Source organism: Diadema antillarum, unplaced genomic scaffold, assembly GCF_040938485.1.
Source record: "Diadema antillarum isolate AM-2024a unplaced genomic scaffold, OU_Dant_1.0 seq00001007_RagTag, whole genome shotgun sequence".
NCBI lineage: Eukaryota > Metazoa > Echinodermata > Echinoidea > Diadematoida > Diadematidae > Diadema > Diadema antillarum.
Genome location: NW_027271844.1, coordinates 12,928 through 35,715, shown reverse-complemented (window position 1 = coordinate 35,715; position 22,788 = coordinate 12,928). Strand labels below are relative to the sequence as shown.

Here is a 22,788-nt window from a genome sequence, read left to right as displayed (position 1 = left end):
TACCTCTAGTCTCTCTGTAACGCAAATATAGTGTTATTGCTTCTTCTTTTTTTTGAATTATAAAACTCACAGTTGTGCTTCTCTCCTAGACCCATATTTTTATTTTACTCTGCAATTTCCAGCTTTTCACTGTGTACTGCTCGTATGGTAACAATTTACGCAACATATAACTGTACCATGGCATTTCATGCACCGTGTCATATACAGTTCTGCAAAAACAAACAAACAAACAAACAAAACCATTAAATTCGAGCAAGTTTTAAGTGTGTCTCAACAAATAGATCTAGATAAAACCTATATACAATAAAATGTGCATCTCTTCTTGCATCGGCTTTCCTTGCTATGAAATTACAGGGCAATATTAAAGCAAAGGATAAAATGTGATTTACAATATCAGGGATGATATTGAGGTTTTTTGAAAAAAAATCAGAAATCAAAATTTTCAGGTGATTTTGATACATGAAAATAGCAAAATGTGTTACAGACTTGAGAAAAAAAATCTGAAATCAGATTAAAATCTACAGAATATCATGCATGCAATATATGTATTCATATCTTTAAACTCCACTTTTCTCCGGCCCAATTTTTTCATATCACTTTCACAGGGTTAGCGGAGGGAAATCCGCATCGATGTGGACCTTGTCACCAGACGCACACTTCCCTTTAAGATTCCTCGTAATATTCGGCTTCCTCCATTCTGGCTGAAAGCCAGGATGTGACGAACACGAATCGAAGACCGGATTCTGAAATGTCCGGAACACAGTGTACCGCCGAATTGAGAGTGCATACAGTCCCTGGCCACAGCCTACAAACACAATTCAATCATCTTTTTTTTTTTTTTGGGGGGGGGGGGGGGGGGGGGAGAAACTTTCTGACAAGTTCATCAATTCAATCATGTGACACAGATATTACATGAACTTTCCATATTTTTTTTTTTTTTTTTGGAAATACAGGTCTGGATTACTACAGTGTATATATAATGGATAAAAAGATCATAATATTATACTTGATTGCTGACATAGTATTTTTAAATGCAGCCTGTATGAGGGCAACAAATTATAATAAATACCAAATGAAGGGAAAGTTTTGACAAATCTTGCCTTTTAAAAACAAGTTTCACATTTTTCAATCATTACTGCCAGCCTGAAACATTTACAGGATGTAATGTTACTCTCTGACAACATAAATTGTCCCCTTAACCTAATTTCCTGCAACTTATACAGACTATAAAAGCATTCAGTATTAAGTTCTTGTTACCTTGAAGAGCTATAATGGCTTGTCCTCAATGTCAAATACATGTAGGGTACCCTTTATGACTACACAATATTTCTAACCATACACTTTTACTGCTTTTCAAAAGCAAACATCAACAGATCACAACCAATATCAACCATTGCAATAATCTGACACACTCAATAGAAATTTATAAAACAAAAACAACAACAATTTTGCCTCTGACACCTTGCAATCAAGAAACTGCAAGAATGTAAAAAATCAGCCACAGTAGCTAATTCTGTGCTTAGGGGGCCTTTTAGCTGCCGTCTTGTTGTGGACCTGTAATGTGTGTGTGTAGCTACACTGTACATTGTATGCATGCATGTGTGCATGTGTGCATGTTCTACACATTGTACATTATACCCAGGTCTGCCAACATTCTCACATCCAAATCACGGAGATTCCACACAGCAATCTGAATCAGGGAGATATCTGTGTGTTACATGCATTTCAATGTGCAAAAATAATTCCCAAATCAGGGAGATTTTAATATTCTCTTATTCAGATTATATACATGTAAACAGATTTCGACATTTTCAGAGAGACTCCTGCAGAATCAGGGAGACTTGGCAGCTCTGTATACCAGTATTATCTTGTAATAAATTGCCACTGGCATTCAATGCATTGTGTAAAAAAAAACAACAACAAACAAACAAACAAAAAACAAAAAACTTTCATACATACATGTGCATTTTAATTTCACAAGTCTTGGCTCCTCACAAAATTTGTGCATGCAAAAATTTCTGGTTTTACATTATTCTTTGTGCTCTTTCTGACAATCTGCAAAACCCAATGACTTTCTACCCAGCGGATGATTCTTACCATGTATATTCACCTCTCTACTATTCTAAACCATTGATGAATGCACAGATACGAGTATGTATCTCCTGTGATGTTGTAAAGGTTCTAACAGCAGCGGATGTGGAGAGGAAGACTTTATAAAACAGGTTTCGGTTCTGTTCTTGCTACTTTTTATTTTCATAACTGCTTTGTCAAAGGGCAGACAAGAATGGAATATTTCACACTGAAGTCACAAGACGTGTGATGTAAAATACCTTAAAATGAAACTAAAACCCAGAGAGCAATGTGGATTGAGTGAAAGCAGCAACATTAGTAGAACACATCAGTGAAAGTTTTAGAAAAATCAGACAATTGATGCAAAAGTTCCTAATTCTTAAATTTTTGGTGTTGTAATGACTGGATAAGGAGACTACGTACTAGAGTTCATGATGTCATGTGTGGACAGCAATACAAAGAAAATATAAAGAGAATTCCACAAAAATTCATTTTTCTTGAAAATTACACATTCCATCAACTTGTAACTGACCTACAAAGTTTAGGGTAGTGATTATTCCCCTTGCTTTCTAAAAGTGGTTGAATAGTCAAGAGCTCTTTCATTACGCTAGAAAAGTGAAAACATGTTGAATTTTCTTTTGATTTTTTTTTTTTCATGTGCATGCATTTTACCCTTTACCATGAATTCAGACTATTAGTGCCCAGGGCAATCCATCATGAATTACTGATTTAAATAAAGTATACATGTGCCTTGGAGCAAGAGTCCAGAAGCCTAGTCGGCAGAGCTCTGAAAAGGTGGCATTCCTGGTATTCATGTCTATTGTTCAGGGTCATTGTATAGAGCACACACTCACAACATTGCTTCTTGTGTAAAGTTCAATTTTGTACAGAGGGTTCAAATTTGACCAAAATCTGGATCTTGAAGCTTTAAAATCAATCATGGATTTAACGAAACTGATTCACGCTCTCATGGATTCAAATCAACTCAAACTAAATTGTACACTATTCAGCTATCATTCATATCAATGACAATGTTATCTGATATACCGGTACCGCAAATAGTTTTTGATTGCGGATCAAAAGTGAGAAATATTTTTTGTAACACCTCGTAGCCTATACTGTAAAACATGATATATTCGCGGCATGAATTTTTCGCGAATTGGAGCTGACGGCCTTTTTTGCGGCATGAAATTTTCGCGAACTGCCACTGGCATTCAATGCATATAGTGTAGACAAGAACTTTCGCGAATCTTGGCGCTCGCAAAACTCGCAAAATTAAAATGCACGCGAACATTCCTCATTTTACATCCCCCTACATCCCCCCCCCCCCCCCCCCCCGCATAGGTATGGGACGAACGTTAGCTACTTGTGTTTGACTATCGCGGACATGCCAACCTCATTGCGTGCTCTTCTACATTGTACATACAATGTTGTGTAGTGATTTTACAGACTGCACTCTTACAACATGTCTAAGAGTAGCTGCATTGCTAGGCATGATTAATCTCCTTTTTCCAGGACAATTTGTATCCACTACTCATTCAACTACACTTACAAATGTATGTACAATATAGTTTGTACATCAACACATCACACTGATGCACAGTTTTTCCACCTTACATCAACTCTATAGTGTATGTTTCAATTGACTTTCACAGAAACAGAGAAGTGTCAATACATGTAGCTGTGCTTTTTAAAAGCATTCAAAGTGACTCCAGCCGTACTGTATCATGCCAGACTGGTTCACATTGGTAGCATTTTTACCGCTGTATTATTGCGCAGAGATACAGTAGCGCACCTCACAAGTTGAGTGCAGAACTTGTATCAGAGGGGTCACACATTGCATTATAGGAACAGGGTCAATCACTTCCTGCACCAGCCTCGCTAAAACATGGAAACAAATATTTATATTGTAAAACGTGTATGTGCTGGTATGCACGCTCTTCTCACATCAATTACGGATTCAGTCCTCTTTTGGACCCATTTTACACTCGAGCGTTCTCTGCTGCAGTACAAGTATCTATATTTATTTATATTTATACTAACAAGGCAAAGGCACAAAACACAATTTTCAGAAGGGCATGAAGTATTTCCCTGCTCCGCAAAAGCTCCTGATGTACTTTGGATATTAACCCTTTAGCGACTGAAGATTATGTACATAATGGTCTATGGTTCATGGAAGGTACAGCATTATTGCTCTCATTTTGACAATTTTCTATGATTGAAATACATTGTACATTGTAGCTCACTACATGTTTATTTTTTACCCATTATAAGTTATGCTTATTTGAAAGCCTACTAGACTTTACCAAGAGAATGGTGTGTCACAGAAATAATTCTGACATACTTTTGTTGACCTTTGACCTCTTTCAAATTACATAAGTATTCTATCCTACAAATGTATATGAAAACAGGTAACAAAATGATAATGCATAAAACTATTCAAAAAAACAAACGGGCAATTTTGGGCGGTTTAGGAAGTAATAAGACAAGCAGTTTCGGGTGTTTCAGTTTACATTAATGAGGTACCTAACAATCCATGAATATTGACCGATTCTGTGACGCGCTATGTGTATTTTTGGCATGCGCGCAGCCATACTGGGTGTATCATCCGACCCCCCCTCCACACTCCCCCACCCCTCTCCCTACATTAGCACGCGCGCAGAATGAAAAACTGCTTCAGCCAATGGGCGTCTCGTACTGAGTGCGCGAATGCTTGCTTAGTGCGCGAACCTTTGTTACAAGTGCGTGATAAACATGTTGCCCCGGGGTGGGGGAGAGCAGGGGGGGGGTCGGCTGATACACACCATGGCTGCGCCCTGTGCCGTAAAATGTCTGCTGCCCTCAACGAACCCGAATCGGTCAATATCTACATTTGTAGATGCAGTTTTAATGATCTCCATGTGCAACAGAACTTGAAAGTGCTTCATACAATTGTAGCAATGTTAAATTTCTTATTTGCAGAGGTTCTATGATATGTATGCACACTGCACATGTCCTAATGCTGAGATTTCTTCACACAACAACAGTATTTAATCTTTATACAAAGTACCATGACATAGAACATCAGCACAACAAGAAAGAACAAGATTGTTAATTTTTTTTAGTTCATACACAGTATGAATGCAGACAGTGCTACTCAAGATTAGTGCTTGTATCATCAATATGTAGATTGAACTTGTCCCTTCTTCGTGAAATGGTTTTTTATACTCATTTCATAATAACTATCGAAAGAAAAACATGTGTACAAGATGAAATAAATAGTACTCAAATCCCTCAATTCAATCATTTTTATTACATTGAAATATTCATATTCTCCTGATAGCAAAGACGCATTACAGTACAGCCTCCTTTCATGTGACATTTCCTAAAAATATTGCATCTCAAATCTACAATTGCTTTGCCGCAAGCAATTTAATCACGAAGAAAGTCGCTGCCTAATCTTTCATGCAATGACTTTTAGCAATATGAGTGCTTGACTTTGTAGTTCTTCACTACCTCACGATTTCTAAGAAATTATTTGAATCCATTTAAAAAAGTGAATACCGATCAAAACACGTAACAAGGCAATGTAGCACATACTTTCTGCACTTGTAAACTAAGTCCCCATGGAAACACATGCATTGTACTCAAGGTGGGGGGGGGGGGCAAAAATATCAACCTACATTGTACCATAGAACTACACACTCTTGTATTATATGTTTGAACACTTTAGATAGCAGTGAATAGGTGCAAGGAGATGACATACATTCTGTTAGAAATCACATGATAAACACTTCTAAACCTACATTTTGTACCTTGCACATACACAAGATGGGTGAAACTATCAAGCGATTTCAAAGTCTTTGGTCTCATAGTGCTGAATGAAGACACAAGTGGTTTTTTTTGTTTTTGTTTTTTTCACTGCGACATAATTCAATAACTCCACAGAAAAGAAGTGGCCAAGTTTGACTGCCAGGGGCACTTGAAGATCCGACTTATACCAACGTTCACTTTCAACTGTTTTGGTCCTCAAATAAGCAGTCTCACTTCTTTAAAAAATAGAGAAAAGAAATAATGCAAGCCATAACATTAAACAAGCTGTCTCTTGTCCCTCTCTCACATCCTGGGGAATCTTGGCACTGGAGATGACCTTTTACTGTAAAACGAGGAATGTTCGCGTGCATTTAAATTTCGCGAGAGCCAAGATTCGCAAAATTAAAATGCTCATGAAAGTTCTTGTCTACACTATACGCATTGAATGTTAGAGGCAACTCGCGAAAATTTAATGCCACGAAAAAGACCGTCGGCTCCAATTTGCGAAAATTTTGTGAGGCAAAAATATTGTGACTTACAGTACATTGTAATACAGAGACTTGCTGATCTTACAAAACATGCGATGATTTGGTGTACTACCGAGATGAACACCAGTGCCGACTTAGATGTTGTGAATTGCATTAAAAAAAACTAGAAAAGCACTCTGAGAGCGCAGACCTCCGCCAAGCAGCTACTTTCTACCGATGATCCATGGTGATCAGTGATTTCCACCCAATGTACATACATTGTATACGCATGCTGAAAAATCGCCCGATTTCCCAATATAGAAGCCTTTGTTACACTGTACTTCATAAACCCTCTACTGCATGGCGCGCATCGCCCTAGCAGAAACTAGAGCACTCACTTTAGTGCGCGTTTGAAAACCTCAAAAATGTGCAGCTTGAACTCTAAAGTTCACTGACCCTACACGTACCTGCCAAAATATCGAAAATCCTTCATAAAATCCATAAAAGTTTCCGGATCACTACCAAAATTTAATCATTTGTTCCTTGTGTCATTCTCAACTTTTCCTGCAAGTTTCATCCAAATCCATTCCCGACCTGTAGAGTTATTTGCACATGGACAAACAAACAAACAAACAAATGGTAACGAAAACATAACCTCCTCCATTGGCGGAGGTAAAAAAAAAATTGAGTGAAGGATCACAATGCATGCAAAAACACATGCAGATTTACACAGTATACAAGTACATGATATGTTCTGTTGGCAAGAGTTAATCTGCAAGACGACTGGTACATTGCATTCTTATGACTGATGGAGGGGCACAGCAGGGTGGAGTTGGATATTCGGTTCAGCATACTGTAAAACAAGGAATGCTTGGGTGCATTTTAATTTCGCATATATTTCAAGAGAGCTGAGATTCGCGAAATTAAAATGCACACAAAAGTTCTTGTCTACATTATATGCATTGAATGCCAGAGGCACTTCGTGAAAATTTCATGCCGAGAAAAAGGTCGTCTCTACTTTGCGAAAATTTCATGCTGCAAAAATATTGTGTCTTGCAGAAAACTCTATACATGTACTACTACTGTACAACATGTGCACCATGATTAAAACCATTTGAATTTGTTTGGCTAGATAATGATGTTGTGTCTTCATATACATACAATGTACTTCTCAAACCCTTCCCCTGACCTCTTTCTTTGTTTTGTTGGTTTTTTTGTTGTTGTTGCTGCTGCTGCTGCTGCTGTTACTGTTGTTGTTGTTGTTGTTGTTGTTGTTGTTGTTGTTGTTGTTGTTGGTGCAACATTGTGGTTTCATGTGGGAACCCTGTCTATGGTAAAATGACCTTTCTCTGGCTGGGAGCCTGCCAAGTTTGGATAAAAGGGTCGCAGCCAAATCTTTCTCTGGGGCTGTCACGTTCTTACTGCATATTAAAGAGTGGAGCATCAAAAACACATACATAAAAAAAAAAAAAAAATCTGCAGTGGCTGAGCTTTCTATACACACGGCAAGATACATGTACAGAGATTACCGCGTGAGATGCATCGCAAGGCTTTTCGCCACAGTATTTACGCACATTGACAATTGGCTTGGCAGTCTTTCACAATGATACTATGGCTATACATTTAACACCATGAAGACCTGCACTGTGGTCGTGGTTGGGAAAAGGAATCTGGAAGTCAGTTGACGAAATTGTATAAAAAATTAATTTTTCTCAAAGTGAGCATTCACATTGCAAAATACCAGTTACATACAAACCTCACAGGAATTTTCTTCAAATTTCACAATGTTTTGGGTGGCTTTTGGCACAGTTGCTTTAATAATGACTTTCACCAATAGTATGTCCCACATAATATATCTTCTCACATCGCGATTTTTCACACAAAAAGAGGCCAAAGTTGAGCCCTCTTGCTGTAAAGGATTACGCTTACTATAAGGTGGCATCTGTAAACGTTCTAGTACAATGTTGTAGAATGGCCCTTTCGTTTTGCATTCTCAAAAGAAAGGCAGCACTACAAAACAGCCCATACAAGTCCACATACAATGTTTGTACTCTTCAAAATGCACTTGTTCTTTAGTGAATAATATCATAATGTCCAACTAGCCCTTTTCAGTTTTCATACCATGGGTTTTACAAAACACTTGCATATTATTTCAATGACCTTGACAACAGACTACACTGCACCTCTTTGGTCATAAAACTTCCCTTGTGCCACGAACAACAAGTAAAAAGCAACCAAACAAACCAGGCATACACAAATGAACCCAACTACTGAAGGTCATTTGCTGCATGATTGGCACAACTGATACTCTGCTCTAGTTTCATATATCACAAAGTCACCAGAAAGGCAATGAAGTACACTACAGAATGTCCACACAATCTCACACATTATACATGTATACAGTACCAAGGAATTATGAAGTAACAAGTCCTCCCATTACTGATATCTGGCTCATTGTTGTGTGTTTTTGATGACAGAGCAGCATCAATCACTTTTTTTTTTCATGGGTTTATGCTTTTTTCTGAAAACCTTGGAGCAATTATTGTACTACAGGTAGTACACTACAGTTGCACTTGAGGGAATAAACAGGATCTGAACAGTGAACCCAGCGACCTATAAATCACGCACCAACTCTATCAGCAGCACCAATGTTCAGTCACTGCACTCTTGAACATGAACCCCATTGCACTTTTAACCCCATAGCATGTGTGCTTTCAGTGCTGATTGGCACAGAAAACACCACCGCATTGAACACACTGTCTTAAAGGACAAGTTCACCTTCATAAACATAAGGATTGAGAGAATGCAACTCATTTAGTAGAACACATCAGTGAAAGTTTGAGGAAAATTGGACAATCGATGCAAAAGTTATCAATTTTTAAAATTTTGTGTTGGAACCACTGGATGAGGAGACTACTACAGCTTGTGAGTCATATGCGTACAACAGTATAAAGAAAATGTAAAAGAAAATTTAACATATTTTCACTTTTTTCGCATAATAAAAGAGCACTTAACTTGCCTCTTTCTAAAGGCGGGGGGAATAATATTACCCATAACATTTGTCGGTAGCGAGTCAGGGGAATGTGTACTTTTTTCAAAAGATGGAATTTTGTGAAATTCTCTTTATATTTTCCTTATATTGTTGTACGCATGTGACATCTAAGTTATACATACACTGCAGTAGTCTTCTCATCCAGCGGTTACTGCACAAAAACTTCAAAAATTCATAACTTTTGAACAGATTGTCTGATTTTCCTCAAACTTTCACTGATGTGTTCTACTAATATTGCTACATTCTCTCAATCCTTATGTTTATGAAGGTGAACTTGTCCTTTAACCCATCCCCGTCAGCTCCCACAAAAAACGTGGTTTTTATTATTTATGACCAAAAGAGGGCGTCCTAGGACCTCAGGCTTGGCCAGGAGCTGTAGAATAATTTTAGCCAATCACAGAGATCCTTACTGGGACTCAGAAAAATAATTTATGCAAGGAAACATATTTTAGAATGTCTCTTATTGGCCAAAACACCTACCAGGGGTTCGAGCCTGCTGAGAAACTAATCAATATTCATGTTTACAGCGCGCATGTATCTTTGTTGCCCCAGCAACTGCAGTGATTTCTTACGCGCGGTATCGTGATATCGATCTCCTCATAGAGTGCTTGACGATATCTCTTTGTGTGTGTACGTGTACGTGTACTGCTATGCTGGGGCACGGGGGTGTGTGTGTTGAATTCCATTTACGTTAGTGAGTGTGGGTAACTTCTCTAGGTTTCCCGTCCATTTCTCTCTCTCTTTTCTCTCTTTTGCTTTCGTATCATTCTATATCTTTCATTCTCAGAGTACAATCGTACTTCTGAGAGTGTTTTGTTCATTTTTTCTAAGTGATTATCTCGTTTGCAACAATTTAGAGGTGAGTTTTTGTCCTAGTGTTTGTTGAGTTTTTTGATTGAACACGATGTAGCTTATCTACGTATGCGTAGTTTGTGTGGCACCCACTCGTTTGTTTTCCGTGTAAGCATTTTTGCCGTAGTGTCTTCATCGTTCGTCTTCCAAGCATCGTGTTTTCACCCTAGTTTTTCTCATCGTAGTTTTTTACCTCGATTTTTTTTTGGGTGGAAGATGTTCTGTGTATTTTTTTTTTACGGTAATATGTCATCGTTGATGATCTTCGTGTATTCATTACTAGTTTTTCACCTCCGTTTCATTTTTGTGTACAACTAATGTCTAACGTGGCGTAGTTACAACTATGTTTAGAGGGACCCCGTTTAGAGCTAGTTAGCTAGGTCTGCGATGTCTGTATCGTTTGCTGATATGTCTTGTGAGCTGAGAGTGACTATGATGGGAGTGATATTCAGGGTTTTGCTGTGGTTGAGGTGATGGCAAGATGTAATTTATTTTGTGTAACCATGTATGACATTGATGATGGCGAGTAAAACTACGACACGAGTAGCCTAGCCTAGGCCAATGACGAGAGTGACACTGAAGAAACGGGGGCTGATGCTCGCTCGTGCACGGGAGTGGTCTAGAGACCTGCATTACAGTTGTGTATTTATATTTTTTTTCCTTTTTCTTATTCACTCGGGTATTGTGCTACCAAAATTCGTGTCTCTGAAGAAACTCAACCAAAAGCTTGACAACAAGTTTGCATCAGGTCTATTCTGTAGTACTAGCACTAGGTTCTAGATCTAAATCATAATGGCGATGCTAATTTAGTTTTCATTTAGAACTCGATGAAATCCATTTTCTTTGCTCATTTTTCAACTGATAAATTATTTAGAACTGTACTTAAATTCTGATGTACTGCATTCACCATTGTAATAAAAAAGAGCCTGATGATCAGGTGTTTCATTGTATCCTTTTCATTTCCTCCCTATCCTTTTGGTTTCCTTCCTGTCACTTTCTTCTTTGACCCTGGATGGAAAAAAAAATCCCATCTTGCCATGTAAAGACAGAATACATAACCATCATGAAATATCATGACATTGAAATAATACTAAGAAATATTCAAGTGACCAAAATACTTGTTTGTGAAAATAAATAACAAATGAAAGGTGATTTCTTTATGGAGCAGTTCTTTCAAATGTCAAACAGCTTCGATAATGAAGCAAGTGAAATCTGAAAACTATCCTGGCAACAAGTTGCAATTGATAGGGAATTCTGACAAAAACTGTCACACCATTTGATGTTTGAATTTGTCTTTTTATTGGATGAGGTTATAAAACTAAGTGCCGCCGATAAAATAACAATCCTCTCAATTTGAACAAGAGCAGTAGGGTGGTACACTAGTACGACTCAGTAAACAGCTGGTTATTTATGCATCGTATCCATGGGCAACTGCGGGGTAACTGCAAGAAGGCGCAGGAAATTAGACTTGAGTCAAGAACGACTATTTATTATTATTTTTTTATTCAAACTATTTTTTTTCTTGGACTGAAAAAAAAAAAACCAAAATTTTTCATATTACGCTTCTAAAATATAAAATGAATATATGAAGTCTTTTTATCGTGATTTTATGAAGAATTAGAATTATTGAAAAAAATATAGATACTAGACGGGCTGAAGAAGGAAGTCTAATTTCACCCCAAGAATTTGCAACACACCGCATCTCGGGTGCATTCCTAGCGTTCTTGCCGCACTCTCACGATCACCTAGCTAGGCCATGTGCACAAGCCAGTCACATGTTCACAGTACACACGTTGTTAGCCAGTTCACCGATCTCATTCCTGATCTCGTGCGTGTAGAAAATTCTCTCAAAACTAAGCCAGACATGATTTTGGAACATACATTACAATGTCAAGACCTTTTCAGTGGACTTTGAATTCGCTATTTGTCTGTTTTAGCTCTTGAATGTACGACTTCGAACGTCCGATTTGTTTTCTACTACACCACGTGGAGTTCGTATTTTTTCAGCCCCATGCTTCTCCACACACGTCACACTAGCACTGTGTACCTGTACACACACAAGCCATCGCGATCGAAGTTTGAGCGATAGCGATAACATGTGCGGAGCAGACATGCGGATTTCAGCACAGGGTAAATGAGTAGTTGAACGTATCACGATTGTAAAACAAATCTTTTTCTATGTCTCTGCAAATTTGAATTAGGCTATCTCAGCATAGATAGATTATGATACATTACAAAATAGATTAGCCATAGCAAGAACTTGCTTACATGAGAGTTATTAGATAACGTTGCAAAATAAAAACCCCGTCATTGAATGGAATGTTCCAGAGCTATCTGGGGGGGGGCTCGAGGACATTATGGACACGTCGATTCGCAAGTGGGTAAGATGTGATTACAGATGGCTTGAAATGAAGAGGATTTATCGATGAAATACACAGAAACAATATTTTTTCATAATTCCTGCACAATTTATTATTTCTTTTCATAAAATTCACGTAAACTAGTGCTGTATTGAGTCAACTAAGTGCATATTAGCACGAGTGTACACGCATCATCCCTCCTGCCTAGTGGGAATGACACAGGCAGTTTTTTCGATGACGTATGAATGCTCTTCGCGTGTAGATCGCGCCGTAGGGAAGATCGCGCCCAAGTTCATGGCCAACTTACTAGGCAGGCACGATATTACAGATTACACAGAGGCCCGTACGTGGATGGGTTAAGTCCCTGACACAGAAGACTCTTCAGTCACAGTGGCCATCTCAGCAGCCAAGGGGCATGATGTTGTATCCAAGGAGGCAGTCCTCCCTATAAATATCACTGATGGTGCAAACCAAGACCTCTGTATTACAAAAACAATAACAACGTTCAGGATTTAAAGCATAGCACACGTATACAGTCATAATGTCTAACATCACAATAGACATACAATACAACATGTACTCATATACTATTTGGTAAAGATCTATACAAAACTATGACATGCACAAATAAAGTGGGTTTACAGCACGTGGCATATATGTATACTTTATAAGGTCATGTCTTCATGCACAATGTTGAATGATTTTTACTTACATTCAAAGATAAAACTGGTTCAAATCATACAACTATACAAATGTACATTGTGCTTCTATCATGCCTACTATACAATTGTAGTATTGATGACATTAGCACTGACAATAATATACTCAGTACATATATCCAAAGTGTGTACCATCTACAATGTAAGTCAGCTATGGGCAGAAGCACAACTTTGTACACAGTACATGGTACAATACAGCACTGGTCTCCTCTGGCTATTGAGTGACAATACAATTGTTTGTTCAAACTACATATACAGTACAATGTATTTACTTTATGCGCATTTGTACACAATGTAGACAATATCCTGTATCACTATCAGGTAGCATTGACAGCAATTACCGTAAAAGTGGATATTTTCGCGCCACTAATTTTTCGCGCTTGGCCGTGTCAGAAGACTTTCGCGTGTTTTTAATTCCACGGAATCAAGACATCAAGTACTGGAACACATGGAATGCACAATATTCGCGTGCTTTTATTTTCGCGCTAGCTTCTCGTTGCATGAAATGCGCGAAAATTTCAACACCGCAAAAATGTCCACTTTTACCAGTAAATTGTAGATTGGACTCACAGTATCATACAGCACAGTTACTTATGAACTACTGGTAAATAACCATTACAGCATGGTATCATAAAATGTACACATGTAGCAAAGTGTACAATTTATTAAGGGGTTTCATCGATACTTGCAGCATTATTAAATGCAAAGAGGTCAGTATGTTGTATTTTCCAGTTAACACTTGATGTCTTGTCAACCATGCTGGATACATTCCATGTACAGTTTCTTCTTCAGGGAGATTCAACTGGAAAGGCATTTTTGTGTTTTGAAAAGAAGCAGTGAAACATTACACAATGGTTCAGTGAGAAAAGAGCTCCACCCAGAATGGGATCTCATATTGTCATTTGTAAACATTTGCTTGTCATTTAAAATACCACGGAAGTTTGTGATCTTGCATGCAAAATACAGCTGTGCTGCTTGTTTGTCTGGTAAAGATATGACTTACCGCTGGTACTCTTCAGGAATTAAACTTTCTTTATCTACAGGTAAAGCAGCTACAACTGTACAATGTACAAGTGTATGTTGTACATCAATACCCTCCTTTACCTCTTATGTATGTAGATTGTAAAGATGAATACGGTACACACTGCAAATACAGCATGACATTTGCACACAGTGCCATATCGTGTACACAAAGTGAATTCTGAATGCTGCCTTGTATGCGTCACCATACCAGTAGTCACATGTCCACTACTGTTATTTCAACAATGTCTGTCAGAATGCAAACCCTACCAAGGTCTGGAGAATACACAGCCATACAGTTGGTCTATAGTGCTTCATATTTGACAGAATCATTTTTTGCGAAATTCCCAATATTTTGCCACTCATTCAGTGCTCTCAATTCTGTTAATTTTCTAGACACTTCTGCAATCTTTCCCCCCCCCCAAAAAAAAAAACAACAACAACAACAATAACACTATACACAGTACAACTGTACTTCCTGTGCTGCTCAATAAATAAGCCATTCAAAATAAAAATTTAAAAAAAACTCCTCGTGTCAAGGACATTTTGGTACCATTACCAGTATTTTTCCTTTTTTAGAAAAGATACATGCACATGTACAAGATGACCATACTTGACCGACCCTTGACCTTCGATAAGCTAATCCAGACAAACTCAACAAAAATGAGTTAAGTAGTAGAAAAGGAAAGATCCCCCCAGCTGAGTAGTCATTACCATACACTTGTACATTGTATCAAGGAGCTTCAAACACATGTGGTATTTGAAGCTCCTTGATTGTATAGAGACCTTGGTCCATGGTGGTACCAACATCTCTCTTCTTTGTTTATCGCCAAATCAATCACTGTCAAAAATCCTTTTCAGGGGGGTGTTTCATAAAGCTGTTCGTAAAGTTACGAACGACTTACGAGCGACTGGTGATCAGTTCTTGTGCTGAATTATGGAAATTCTGATAAGTATACAATGTAGCACATCAGAACTGATCACCAGTCGCTCGTAAGTTGTTCGTAACTTTACGAACAGCTTTATGAACCCCCCCCCCCCCCCCCCCCCCGGTATCTCTTCTAAAAATTTGGTGCTGTAGATGGGCCCTACGATGTACAAACGTGTACATACTGCAGTGTAGCCTACTATGTACAATACCGGGCAAGAAATGGTATCACTGTGCATTCTGTTGCATTATTCATTGCGCTGTACTGATTGCTGGACCCTGGGAAGTAGCAGGCCACAACTATCCTGCAACTGCACGTCGGCAACACTGTTGTTTCCCCCCAGCAGAGTGTCAACACATAGCACCCCCTCCCCAGCAGCATAACAATAGCACAGTGGTGAAGGGCTATGACCTCATTTCAATAGGGCCACGTGTCCTTACCTCTTCTCACCCTCAGAAGTCCATCCTCCCTTCTTTTTGTCCCTTTGTCTACCCTTACAGATTACACCATCCAACTCAAACCTGATGCAATAACCCTGTCCAGTTGCTTTACAGTACACAGGGCAGTGCTGTATGGCATTTTGGGTGAGCCTGGACTACTGGTAGTCTCTTCAATCAGACCCTTTTAGCAAATAAAAACTCAGTACACTTGTATTAGGCCTACTGTAAAACACGATATATTCGCGGCATGAAAATTTCGCGAATTGGAGCCGATGGCCTTTCTCGCGGCATGAAATTTTCGCGAATTGCCACTGGCATCCAATTCATATTGTGTACAATATAGGCAAGAACTTTTGCGTGTAATTCAATTTCGCGATCGTTGGCACTCGCAAAATTCGTGAAATTAAAATGCACGCGAAACATTCCTCGTTTTACAGTACATTTCAACTGGATAAAGGGAGAGTGTGATGTAGGCCTACTCACATGTATGCTGAGGCCATATGCTGAGGCTAAGGCCTTGCTGGAATATACATTAGGGATACACTGTACACAATAAATGACCTGTGTAATCTGTAAGAGCCAGACGTTGTCATATTTTGATGCATCACTGCATCAGATGTTCTTGAGATAAATATTGTTCATCATCATTGTTATCACCATCCTTTGTTTGTTTCATTTTCCATCTGAGAAGATGGCTGGATAGCGCATCCTGCACACTTGTAGCTGGTTTTCCATGGGGTCTATAATGTAGTTGGATGTGAGGCAGAACCACAAGTTGCTCTTTACAATGAATTGAGTGAAGCGGGATAACGTGCATGTTGTGACCCTCTCACACACGGGACCTCCATTTTCTGTCCTATACCGGTAGATCCAAGGGACAGAGTGTTTTAGCCTCGACCTACTACAGGGGTTATGATTGTAAACACACAACACTGCTCAGCTACAAAATTGTACATGTACAACGTAGACTAGGGAATCAAACCCAGGTCCTTTGGATCAGGAGGCAGACACGCCACCAACTGAGCCAAATCACCACCCTCATTATCATCAGATATATCTGGTACCGGTAATGTAAGGTTAATTTGAGTCTACAATCCAGTAAGCCGAGGGTACACACATTGTTATTGTAGCTACCCACATGCAACGTATGAAAACTACACGTGCAATTTGAAGTTAGCCTGGTGTGTAGAGTGTACAATGTGTGCAATCTCATCAATCAACGCTCTTGGTTGTCTTTTATTCAATACAAAAATCAGGTGCTCTATCCTCCGGCTGTAATTCTAGACTATTTTGTGGTATAGTAACCAAAGGAGAGTGATGTATGCCGTCAATGAGAAGTGTATCAATTATCACAGCTGCTGGTAGACCACTTTCCATACAACGAAAATACTTATTGCAAATTCATTGAATCACAATTACAGTAACCAGGGTTATCCAATCCAACAGAAGCAATGCTCCACTTGCAGTGCCTGATTGATTACAAAATTTCCCAAATCTGACATTACTTTAATGTAAAATGCACAATACATATGTGCATGTATCATTCAGTCGTATGTGAAAATATCATAGCATGAATGATGTGAAATTCCACTACTTTGTACATGATATAATGTGACAAGATTGTACGGATGAGAATTATACACATATTGTACTACGTGTACATTACACTGTTGTACAGTAGGTGTACACTGTACAGCTGTACATGTACATGTAGTACAGTGTAAGGTTGAAAATATGCTCAAATGGACCTTCTACAATTTGTACTATCAAGATAAATCACTCAAGTTGAGTAATTTGATGAACTGAAAATGAAAGCTCATGCACACCCTACATGTATATATTTAAAGGCAGAATTGATCTTCTAATTTTTATTACTCCTGCTGCACATATCGTATGCATGTCATGGCTGACCGAATAACATAACTTTCTATGATGTACTCAACTGACACAGTGTACAAATATTGTACAGTGAACATAGTAGGCACATTCACACACACTGAAAAAGCATGATTCAAATCAAGCTTTTTGTGCTCTGTTCACACATGTCCAGGAAAAAGAAAAATCGCACCTGTTCACAAAGAAAAAGTGCGACCCAAATCGCACCGGTTCAAGCGAAGCCAAACTGCGCATGCCTGAGTCTTGGCATCTGACCTGACCTTGAATTCGGGTGCGACATCAAAAACTTCAATCAACACAGTATAATTTGTTCGTCAAGACTGCAGTACTCTACAGCGTGTTGTACATTGTATTGTACATGTTACTTACAATGTACATTTACTGTGACCAATGGCTTCACTGTGTCAGATTAAATGCACTAATAAAGTGACAAAAACAGTTGCAGTGTTGTTCTACACCACTACATTCTCCTCCCATACACTACATACAGCTACACATTGTACATGTGATCATTATATTAAAATGTACGTAACTCTGTCCTAAACATTCTGTTGTACAATGACTTACAGTACATCCTGGATACTGTAGTACAACTTGTACATACGGGTACATAAGTGTGCAGACATTATTTATGTACAATACAATTTGTAAGCTGGTTAACTTGGATATCAATGAGTCTAAAACCATCCAGGCACAAGACTAGGAGTTTGCACACAGTTGCACACACGTACAATGTAAGTGTACCGAGGTACGCATCTGCACAGTCCATTTGCTCCTGTAGCTCAGTTCGTTGATAATGTGTACAAATTGTACCAAGCACTGTATATGACCTGTGCAAGGCAATCCACTCCCTCACTCTCTCTCTTTCCCTCTCTCCCTCTTAATTGCTTTCTCCCCTATCTTTGCTGTTGCTGGATTCCAATTTGCTTGCATTACGGTAAAATCAGAAATTTTTGCAGTACATTCATTTTCACAAGTATATTTCGTGCAAGTTTGGCTAGCACAAACTACTAAAACCCGTGAAAACATCTTCACAATTTTCTCTTCACATTTGGGGAAGGTTGACAATTGCGCAGCATGAATTCACAAACCTGCGAATATGTTTTTGAGCTGCTTGGTGCGGGAAAAAAAAATAACCACACAAAAATATTGAAATTGACAGTATTCTGATGCAGGCAAGCACAAGTTTTACAGTATTAATGTTCAAGATTTTCACAGATGAATATACAACACTGTAACATTAACCAATACAACTTAGTGCATACTCTCTAGCCTAGCAAATTCTTTGCACATTCCTTAAAGTACAGAACAAATTCATAGAGTTTTGTTCTAAAAATATCATCTGTATAACACAAACTGTACACTATAATGGTTGTAGGCCTACATTTCTCAAGTTCTGCTACGACTTCATAGAGAGCACGGAGCAAAACAATGCACAGTGACAACACAACTATCAAAAATAAGAGCATCTTGCAACAGTGTGGTCTGCATCATAGACAGGAGATTAAACAATGCATACACTGTATTTTACAAGCAACACAAACTACATCCATTATGCAGAAATCCTATATGGTCCCATATTCCCAGATTCATTTGTAGAACATTTTCACATTGAAAACCAAGCCTACGTGTAACTACATGTACTTGTACCAAGCAATACCATCCGGGTCAGTCACCTTTACCAATGATTACCATAAAACAGTCAGTTTACAATGTACATCATTTTTACTGCACATTTACACTGCACGGTAAACAAAAAATATTTACTGCATACTGTGCAGAGGTACTGTATGACAACGGTGGCCAATGTTATGCCTCTTTTGCACTGGGTGAACTCGCTGAATACAATGCAGTTACTGACCACTACAATTCACTTCATTATATTTTGGCATTAGATTTGTCCAGTCATACAATGTATGAGAATAATATGATTTTATTGAAGTCTGCAACAGTGTTGTGAACTCGGAGAATGTACAAAACTAGTATGAATACATGTATACAAAATTTGTACGATTACATTCACAGTCACTTGTGATACCAACAACATAACCTTTGATACTGTCACGGGCAAAGATGATGAATCAACCGTGACATTTTCTGCCCCCCAAAAAAATTTTCTATTGATGTGAGTTGGTCTTATCATCCTGGACGTGTACTGTACATTGTACTGTACAGCTGTATACAAGTCACCTCTCAGCTACAGTGTACAGCCAGAAACACTAATAGTACAATATTGTACAGGTCTATGCACACCACTGTTCAACAGCTGACTTCTGTACATAATACTGTAAAAGTGGATATTTTCGCGCGACTAATTTTTCGCGCTTGGCCCGGTAAGAAGAGTTTCGCGTGTTTTTAATTCCGCGGAATCAAGAAATCATGCACAGGAACATATGGCAAGCAAAAACATTCGCGTGCTTTTATTTTCGCGCTAGTTTTGGGTTGCGCGAAATGTGCGAAAATTACAACACCACGAAAATTTCCACTTTTACAGTACGGTAATGTATTCAAACAGGAGACAATGGAGTCTCGCTAATACAAATAATGGGAGACAAGAGCAGTATGAAAACAAGACACTACATGTACACTATGTCCCTGCAGAGCATCCATTGCAAGTTCATGCTTTTGAAAAGGGACATTCCAAATGATCAATGTAATTTTACATCATATCTGCAAATTGACAGTGCCCTCCATAGACTTGAGGAATTTACTGTGGTTCTTTGGCAGACAAGCAATCACTTGTAACACTTGAAAAATTGCATTAATAACAAGAATGATGACATACATGTACAGTATACAGTAGATGTTGTAGCCGCTCACATATTCCAGCAATGCAGCAATGAAATTACAGTCCAGCACCACTTGCTTAAATATAAAATCTAATAAAGTTCACTTGTGTAGAATTTATTATGCATGCTTTTGTCCTTTGTTCTGCTTCAGTCAAGGCATGAATAGCCAATCTTGCAGTCTTACATTTGTATGTGAAGTTGCTACGTCCTCATCTGTATTTACTGTACCAGGTAGTTTGTTATGAATTTTGAAGACATTCGACCTATTCTTTATACCAATCACTGTTAATTCTGAGACTCTACACCCTGTATGACCAATCTATGTGGGGAGGGTGAGATCACAGACCCGCGAACACCCCCCCCCCTTAATACACATACACACACACACACATACGTGTACACATTGCATGCTAATTTATATGATACAAAACAGGAGGTATTCTGCCTCCTCTCTTTGCCCACACTCTTTACATTTGATATGTCAAAACCAATCACATTTACTCATGCAAAATATGCACATGTACACAATCATGAACTCAGCAACGCTGTCGTTCTGAAGCGTCCGTCACTTTAATAGTAAAACTAGAAAAGCACTCTAAGAGCGCAGACCTCCGCCAAGCAGCTACTTTCCACCGATGATCTTGCTCTTCCCAAAGAGATTTTTTTCCTCTCCACCACTGGGGAAAAGCTCTTTGGGCTCTGCCATAGAGATCAGTGATTTCCACACCCATAGGTACGTGTATACATGCTGAAAAATTGCCTGATTTCCCAATATAGAAGCCTTTGTTATACGGTCACAAACCCTCATCCCTCATCTGCGCAGCACGCCTCGCCCAGCTGCAGAAACTGGAGCACGCACTTTAGTGCGCGTTTGAAAAACTCAAAAATGTGCAGCTTCAACTCCCAAGTTTATTGACCCTACCTGCCAAAATATCAAAAATCCTTCATAAATTCCCCAAAAATTCTCGGATCACTACCCAAATTCAATCGTTTGTCACTTGTGTCATTCTCAACCTTTTCTGTAAGTTTCATCCAAATCCATTAACTACTTTTTGATTTATTTTGCACAGGGACAAACAAACCAACGGGCCGGGCCAACGGTAACGAAAACATAAACCTCCTCCCCGTTTGGCGGAGGTAAGAATGTGACTGTGAGTATCTGTCTGTTTAGTGTAAATTTTGCTCTTCTGCTTGCTTGCCTGGCGACATGACAGCAGTGAACCCAACAATTCATGCAACATCCAACACCGGTCATCAGCAAAAATGGCACTGGTGACCGAGTTACTTTACTAGTCTTGATTCTAAGGATAAAGATGTAACAAACGTTAGACTCTATTGCAGACTTGAGATAATTTAGTCTAAATTTATAGATGGAGGCTACACTTGTAATTATTGTTTGTACAATGTAGAGATCTTGACCTCTTTTCTATGTCAACAGATTAAACTTTACAGTGCACAATCTTCAAACAAGAATGGTAATTGATGAAGCTGCACTCAACACTCACAGAAGGAGATCTAAATTACAACATTCTACTAAACTTAATTGTAGATCTGTATCTGAAATATTACTTGTTTGATTGGGTTAGCTGGGGCTCTAGACTCCCTCTAACCTACACAAATATATATGCTACACGTACCTGAATTAGTATGCTCGAAAACACGACGTAGTTTACCGTCTTCGTCGCTGGACTCGCTAGATGCTGCGGCAGCAGCTGGCTCAGTGTCAGCCATGGTTGACTACTGCCCAGTCGCCACGCCTGTAACTTCCCAGTGGCAGGAAACTAACTGCTAGCTGCTCCCCAGTGAAACCCCCTCGCTCGTCCGGTGCAAACTCCTGCGAGTCCCCGTTGCTTTGACAAACCTTCTCAGTATCGACAAATACTGTGTTTTCTCTCGCTGTAAAGGCATCCATGCGTGTATAAATCCTTCTATGTACCCATGAGCTCTTTCCTATCTGTTGTCAATCTTAACATTCCTAATACGTTCCATAACGATGGATAGTTGTTTCAGCCAGATACAGGCTCAGAGTCCTCATCGTTTTTCCATCCAATGGCTGTGAAATGATTACCGTAGCGTACCCGTCCGTCGTGCGTTTTGGGTATCACAGTGGAATTATATGCATTGCAATGCAGGCTCATTCACTCATTGTGTTCACGGTTGGGCCGCGCCGGTGACCCGGGCCCGGCATTTCCATATCCGGGTTTCAGCGGTATATTTACGGCGCATACGGCTTTATCAACGATCGCCGTTCTCGGATGTCACGCGCGCTTCATCGACACGAATTTTTTGCACTTGTTACATGCCGTGTGTGCTGCCCTGATGAAAAGGTCGTTCTTTTCCTCGACGAGTTTACATTGCGCGAGTGTAGTTACAGTACTCTTCTACCGGGTAAATCTTATGAT

General features: G+C 39.0%; 1 protein-coding gene across 1 annotated transcript in view; it reads right to left on the bottom strand.

Moving 5' to 3' along the window:
* The window catches only part of LOC139742593 (uncharacterized), a 62,918-nt gene extending 40,453 nt beyond the window's left edge, over positions 1-22,465 (bottom strand). Inside the window, exon 1 of the mRNA XM_071653122.1 lies at positions 22,024-22,465. Coding sequence (XP_071509223.1) covers positions 22,024-22,117 — 94 coding nt within the window. The 5' untranslated portion in view covers positions 22,118-22,465. The remainder of the gene's footprint in view (positions 1-22,023) is intronic.
* Between the last annotated feature and the right edge of the window lie 323 nt (positions 22,466-22,788).